Here is a 7773-nt window from a genome sequence, read left to right on the forward strand (position 1 = left end):
CAGCAGATACCAAGTGGTCCGTGACATGGGTCTGGCTGGTCTTCCAGGCATCCCACATTGCACTGCTCTTCCCACCTCCTCCCCCCGGCCCACTGATGCAACTGGCTACTCTGGTACGTGGCCAGAATCCTATTGGCCCTCTCTTCCCCCCTCTTTTGTTGGCACTGTTTATTAATTAACTCCCTTGAACCCATCTGCTGTGAGACATCCTGGGCTGGGTACTCACTCTGTTCCAGGCCTGGTTGTCACAGCCACTGCACTTCAGTGCTTAAAGGGTAATTGTCTTACCTAGAGTGCTAGTGCACTATACATGTGGACATCTCTGGCAAACAACAGTTGTGAACCAGTCCCCAATCTGTGATGTTATTGTTATGTGTTTCCACACGCAGTAAGAATATAAGAACTTAAAAAGTTCCTCCAACAGAGAAAAAAGCCAATGCTATAGGTGGAGAGTGCTAAACTCTAGATATATGTGGAGTGATCTATCCCTTATTCCTTACCCTCTTTGCCATCCACCAATACTGCTATAGAAATGTCAGAGAACACAGCACCACTCATTCTGATCGGCAGTTATTAATACATATATTAATCTTAATTAATAATTAATACATAGGATAATCTAAATAGTATTAATCTATTAAAGGATCTAAATTGATAGGCTCCCAGTGCTGGGGAGACTTGGCTATTGATATCATCTGAACATTGTACCTTTTTCCAGAGGCGGTGCAGTTTGTCCCAGCCCTGAAAGCAAGCACAAAATCAGACATGAGAACTCATTAGAAGAGATGTATAAACAATGCGTTATTGCATGCAATATCACGTTGGGAAAAAATATATCTAAAACTTCAGTGTGCCATAATTAATAACCAAGACAAAGACACTGTGATGGTTTCTCTATCACAGGACCACACATTTATCGGTCTTTGGTGTTTCTTACAACTCTATTGCTGACACAGGTGTTGATACTAAAGAAAACTTGCCCTACAAACACTGTTTGGAAGCATGACAAGACTATTAATGAAGACCTGCTCCTGCTGCCTTTCATATAACGGAAAATCCCACCTTGAGTTAAATGCAGGAATGGGCAGGCCTATGGAGTAATTGCGGCAGGAAGCACGAGAGTGTTTCCTTCTACTTCCAGGTGATATGACATTACCATTTTGGGGAACTGTCACATAGGAGGGGATTTGAACTTTCTTCTTTACAGTTGCCAGCTCTGGTAAGTCTTTGTCCGTGCAGACAGGGTACCACTGTGAGGAAAGGGGGTCAACGTGTTTAACCAGCAACAGAGAAGAGACAAGAAATAATGGGCTGTGGGTACAATGTTCAGAAATATCCAAGTGCCTTAGGCATGTTTGAGTCTAAGGCTAAACGAAAGCCTCCCATCAAAACTGTGTCCATATCATTACTGACCTACAGGCCTCTTTGTCAAGTTCCTATTACCTCTTCCAACCAACCTCTACTTGGGCCAGGCAGGATTTCAAAGACAGGATAGATGGTGCTTCTAAGTGACTAGTTCTTTGCAGGAGCCAAAATCTGAGGATACTTTCAATGTATGAGTGATTTAACGTATTCTTATTATGTACCCAACTCCTGTAGAGCCACATAGCACAGATATTTTAGACCCATTCGGGACAAGGCTCTAGGCTAGCACCCAGGGCCCTATCCCTTCCTGGGCAGCTGCAGCCACCTCACTGAGCCAGACACAGCTAGTTTGCTCTTTCTCTCCTGGCCCCACATCTCTGTCTCTACTGACTGATCAGAGGCCAGCTTCAGGAGGAATACCAAGGCAACCTGGGGTAAAGCATGAATGGTGCTATGATGTTTAAAGCACCCAGATCTCTGGTTTCCTGAACAAGTGTCCTAAGAAGGCAAATGTAGGAGCTAAAATACAAGGGTGTTGCCCCGTCTTGTTCAGTTTGATGCCTGCTAGTTACATATTCCTGGCCATTTCTCACTTTCGAGGTTTAAACACCAATACACATCCAGAAGGGAGACAGCTATGTAGCAGTGCACCTCCCTGGCCAATACACAGCCTGCTGCACATGCTCAGATGACACAGGTATAGTTACATGTCCAGGCTTCCAGGGGATACAGTATTTCTACCTGTACAAAAAGGGAATTGGCACTTCCGTGGTTAAAACCTACCATTTACACTCACAGTTGGAAACAGAAAGTGCTGTTTGGGGGAGGGGGGGGACGGGATGTTTAGGTTCTTTTAAAAAAAATCTGGCCATCGGAGATTTTGAATTCTTTGACCTTAGTAAAAAGCACTTCTTGCCATAAACTATTAGTGAGCTTAAGAATTTGACCGGACAGGAAAAATGGGAATTGAAATAACAGGAAGAGACCATTGATTCAATATGAACTTTCATTACCTGGACAGATCACAGCTCTTTTCCACCCTAAAACAAAGAGAAATAGCGGTGAGAATTTATCTGAACAAATGCAGCCGTAAAAGGATTCTCAGATTAGGAGCATCTGGCCCAAGCAAAAGCCAAAAATGACCAGAGTGATGCTGGACACAGATGGGGCAACTTGTGGGAAGACTAACTGGGACACTGTCCTTTCGTGTCAGTAAATCCATACAGACCTCATCCATCAAAGTGATGTCAAACCTCTAGGTGCTGCTTGGCCACTTTCTAAATTGCAGGGACCAGGGAGCCTCAGTGTCCAAAGACACCACTGACTTGGACCTGCTGTACCATTTCCTGGGGAGGGCCTGGCTCCAGAGTTACTCCTCTTATTGCCATTTAGGTCAGATCGCCATTAATCATTCTCTGACCTGACTGAAGTGTCTCTTGTAAGTATAGACTAAAGCTGCCTATTTTCTCCATGGCTAAGGGTGCTTTGTATACATGAGGCACACATTTAAGTCTCTTTACTAATTTGCAGATGACACTAAGATGGGGGGAGAAGTGGGCACGCTGGAGGAGAGGGACAGGCTACAACTAGAGCTGGACAAGTTACAGGGGTGGGCAGATGAGAATAGGATGGGATTCAACACTGACTAGTGCAAGGTGCGGCACCTGGGGGGAAGAACCAGCAGCACACCTACAGGCTGGGGGACTCCCTTCTCATCAGCACAGAGGCAGAAAAGGATCTTGGTGTCATTATTGATACCAAAATGAACATGGGCCACCAATGTGGGGATGCAGTCAGGAAGGCTAACTGCAGCTTGTCATGCATCCACAGATGCATCAATAGCAGGACCAAGGAAGTGATCCCCCCCCTCTATGCGACATTGGTCAGCCTGCAGTTGGAGTACTGCATCCAGTTCTGGGCGCTGCACTTCAGGAGTGATGTGGACAGCATGGAGAGGGTCCAGAGGAGGGCCACTTGCATGATCCAGGGACAACAGGGCAGGCCCTACGAGGAGAGGCTAGGGGACCTGAACCTGTTCAGCCTCCACAAGAGAAGGCTGAGATGGGATCTATTGCCCATCTAAAAACTTGCCAAGGGGGACCAGCAGGCAATGGGAGAGTCCCTGTTCCCCCGAGCACTACCAGGAATAAGGAGGAATAATGGCCATAATTTGACTGAGAGTAGGTTCAGGCTAGACATCGGGAGGCACTACTGCACAGTCAGGGTGGCTAGGATCTGGAAACAACTTCCAAGGGAAGTGGTGCTGGCTCCTACCCTGGGGGTCTTTGAGAGGAGGCTACATAATCACCTAGCCGGGGTCATTTGACCTCAATAATCTTTCCTGCCCATGGCAAGGGGTTGGACTTTATGATCTGCTCAGGTCCCTTCCAACCCTACCAACTATGAAACAATTCCCAACCACATTGTGATGCCATCTTATGCCATTGTTCAAAATAATTAATAGCTGCATCTCCGGTTACATTAATATTCCAATTTCACTCCATGAACTGCTGCAACAGCGGCAGTGCTCTGGGCTAATAACAATGACAGAGGCCAGGAAGGAGTACCTGAGGGCTGTGAGCAAAGCATTCCCAACTAAAGGACATCTTAGTGTCGCTGCCAGTTCTCTATTCTTTCCAGCATGGAGAGAAGGAATCTAACCGCTAGGTCTAGCTACATTTAATACCACGGAAAAAGCTTTTGTTGGACACAGAAAAACACTTACCAAGTTCTCGTTGAAGGTTTCCTGGATTGAAAAAAAAAAAGATACATTGATTAAGTGCTTCACTACAACCTCATCAGTGTAAGCCTGGTACTTCGTGCTCTGTGAAACAACCTCTTTGTGGTGTTTATCTGCATACTGCCAGTAGTATCCAGGGTCCAGTTGCTGAGAGCTGTGTCCCTTTTCTTCCTATCCTTGTTGGAGTGCATGGACTAGAGAAGTGGGAAACTCTTTTGTGCCTACTTTGATTGTGCTAATTTGCTTTTATCTGCTTTTTAAGAATTTGATTATATGGGACCGGGTGAATCAAGTCTGTGTGCACGTTCACTGCCTTCTAAAATTGTGAAGTTTATAAGAGCAGCTGTGTAGGGAGATGTTCTGGTGATACACAAATCCCTCTAGTGGTTTCAGGATGGGATCTAGTACCTGCTCGTCTCTAAAAAATGGACATCTTTGGAGTGCTAGTATGTCAGGTAAAAGCCAGTACATGCTAGAGTCTAAAGACTACACAGTCCGGTGGGTGGTGAATTGGCTAGAGGGTCGCACCCAGAGAGTCGTGGTGGATGGGTCGGTTTCGACCTGGAAGGGTGTGGGCAGTCGGGTCCCGCCGGGCTTGGTCCTTGGACCGATACTCTTTAATGTCTTCATCAGTGACTTGGACGAGGGAGTGAAATGTACTCTGTCCAAGTTTGCAGATGACACAAAGCTATGGGGAGAAGTGGACACACCGGAGGGCAGGGAACAGCTGCAAGCAGACCTGGACAGGTTGGACAAGTGGGCAGAAAACAACAGAATGCAGTTCAACAAGGAGAAATGCAAAGTGCTGCACCTAGGGAGGAAAAATGTCCGGCACACCTACTGTTTAGGGAATGACCTGCTGGGTGGCACGGACGTGGAAAGGGACCTTGGAGTCCTAGTGGACTCCAAGATGAACATGAGTCGGCAGTGTGACGAAGCCATCAGAAAAACCAATGGCACTTTATCGTGCATCAGCAGATGCATGACAAATAGATCCAAGGAGGTGATACTTCCCCTCTATCGGGCGCTGGTCAGACCGCAGTTGGAGTACTGCATGCAATTCTGGACTCCGCACTTCAAGAGGGATGTGGATAACCTGGAGAGGGTCCAGAGAAGAGCCACTCGTATGGTTAAGGGCTTGCAGACCAAGCCCTACGAGGAGAGACTAGAGAACCTGGACCTTTTCAGCCTCCGCAAGAGAAGGCTGAGAGGCGACCTTGTGGCTGCCTATAAGTTCATCACAGGGGCACAGAAGGGAATTGGTGAGGATTTATTCACCAAGGCGCCCCTGGGGGTTACAAGGAATAATGGCCACAAGCTAGCAGAGAGCAGATTTAGGTTGGACATTAGGAAGAACTTCTTCACAGTTCGAGTGGCCAAGGTCTGGAACGGGCTGCCAAGGGAGGTGGTGCTCCCCCCTACCTTGGGGGTCTTCAAGAGGAGGTTAGATAGGCATCTAGCTGGGGTCATCTAGACCCAGCCCTCTTTCCTGCCTATGCAGGGGGTCGGACTCGATGATCTATTGAGGTCCCTTCTGACCCTAACATCTATGAATCTATGAATCTATGACGTGAGATTCTTGTGCTTGCTCAACGTCTAGAAAAGCTCATTTGCTTCTGGACCCAGAAGAGAGCAGTGGAAAAGTAGCCCCCACCTACCCCAGTGGTGCTGAGCAGCTGTTTACTTACATAGATTACTGGGGGCATGACATTAGATATTCTGTAGTGTTTGATTACCCATACGAGTGTAGATGTGTGTAGATGATTACCCATACAATGTGTGTCAAATACGATGTATTTCAAGGACATAAAATTATTGAAAATTTAACAGAATAAGAGCTCCACTTTTCCTTAATGGTATGTACATACATTTGTGGAAGTTAGGGGGCAGTTAGAGTTAAAAATGGCCACCTGATCTAAAGTAAGTTCAGATGGGTGGGGTAGTGGTGGGTTTGGGGGACTGGCGGGGCAGGCAGTGTCCACACAGTGGCTGGGGGGAGTAGGCAGAGTGTGTAGTCAGGTGTCTGGGAGATTGGGAAGGGAAGCAGGATCCATGGGAAGCATAAGAGGGGGAAGACAGTGTCCACAGTGGGTGATATGGGAGATCAAGGGGCTAGTGGAGTGTGCGCAGGGGATCACAGCGATTGTGGAGGCAATCAGTGTCCACGGGAAGGGGTTTGGAGGGGTCTGAGAGGGTTTGGTGGAATCAGGGGGGCTAGCAGTGTGCTTCAGGAGGCATGGGGTGTTGGAGGGCTGTGTGCCACCCCCCACTTAGGACCAGGGGCTATTTTTAGCCCCCCATTCCCCCCACCCCCAGACAAGCAACACCCCCTGGCAATTGCACTTTGCTGTGCTGGAGGTTTGGTGTGTGGCACAGTGCCTACCTGCCTGCCTTTGGCTGGCTGCCGTAAAATCTTATTCATGCACTCTTTGATTTATTAGAATGAAATTATTCACTAACTACACTACATTCCCCCCCCTGTATTTACCTTTCATTCTGAGGAGGTATACATTCAGGATTATGAAACTTAACACAACCACCAGGATCACGCTCAGGGCCACCATCCAGGGATTCACGCTTGGAAAAAAGAGAGCTGAAAAACAAGAAGCCCAGGGCTTGCTTTAGTTTGTTATTGGTGGAAAAAAATCTAATGTATTTATTCCAAGGCCATCCATTAACAGTTCCTCTCAGGAGCTGACTGAGATATGAATGACAGCAGCAACTGCTGGCAGGATATAAAAAATCAGCAATATGGACTGACTTGCAATAGTGATTTATCATGACTAAACAGGAAATATGCTATCTCATCTTTATATGGCTAAGTGGAAATTATGTAGCCATGTAACTGCAATTTTTGGCAATTATGTAGTATTTGGATTCTTTTTCTATCTGTAATGGCAGAGGATCAATCTTTATGTGATCCTGCTAGACACTAAATCCAGAAACACTTTAAATCCCCCTCCATGTTCTCCATCATGAAACAACTGCTAGCCGTAGGTTAGGTTTTTTTCTGAGTAAAGCTTTGGGATCTATGTGGAATTACATACATGCTCCAGTATCTTCACAGACAGTTCGGGGTACTGAGCGTGCTCAGAAGGAAGATCTAGGGCAAGCACTATTATGTATCTAAACAGTGCATAAAAGCCAAAAAAATCACACTTACAGAATGATATGCTGAAGGGTCCACCATTCAGAAAAGCCAGGGCAGACCCTAATTGGGGGGGGCGGGGGGGGTGTGGATCTGAAGTGGGGAGGAGGGGTGGAGGAGGGTCAGACCTGAAGGGAGGGGAAGGGGGCAGGGTTGGACCTGAAGTGGGAAGGGAGGGGTAGGAAACGGGGTTGGACTTGGAGTGGAGGAGCGGGAGCGAGGGTGGACCCAAACCAGGGAGGAGGAGGGGTGGAGTTGGACCTGAACTGGGAAGCGGTGTAGGACCCTTAGTAGCGGGGGACGGAGAGGGGAGCAGTGTCAGACCCGAACCAGGGTGGAGTGGAGGAGCGTGGTACTACACAAAGCAGGGTGGGCAGGGTCAGGCCCAAACGGGAGGTTTCGGGGGGGCAGGGGCAGAACTGACGTGGGGCAGAGTAGAATCCAAACGGGGGAGGGGGGAAGAGGGGTCAGACCCAAAGAATGGCGGGGGGGGGGGGGGGGGGGGGGGGGGGGGGGGGGG

The 7773-nt window shown here is 47.9% G+C and overlaps 1 protein-coding gene across 7 annotated transcripts in view; it reads right to left on the reverse strand.

The window, feature by feature from the left end:
* The window catches only part of LOC102368475 (butyrophilin subfamily 1 member A1-like), an 18147-nt gene that overhangs the window by 3801 nt on the left and 6573 nt on the right, over positions 1-7773 (reverse strand). For 4 of the 7 annotated variants that reach the window (XM_006035861.2, XM_025192034.1, XM_006035863.2 and 1 more), the window contains exons 5-8: positions 6594-6698; positions 4091-4111; positions 2379-2405; positions 709-741 (exon numbers count right to left, since the gene is read on the reverse strand). In XM_006035861.2, coding sequence (XP_006035923.1) covers positions 709-741; positions 2379-2405; positions 4091-4111; positions 6594-6698 — 186 coding nt within the window. Of the gene's footprint in view, positions 1-708; positions 742-1156; positions 1251-2378; positions 2406-4090; positions 4112-6593; positions 6699-7773 lie in introns of all 7 variants that reach the window. The other 3 variants (XM_025192033.1, XM_025192032.1, XM_025192030.1) reach the window with 1 other exon arrangement.

The sequence above is a fragment of the Alligator sinensis genome, unplaced genomic scaffold, assembly GCF_000455745.1.
Source record: "Alligator sinensis unplaced genomic scaffold, ASM45574v1 scaffold900_1, whole genome shotgun sequence".
Classification (NCBI taxonomy): domain Eukaryota; kingdom Metazoa; phylum Chordata; order Crocodylia; family Alligatoridae; genus Alligator; species Alligator sinensis.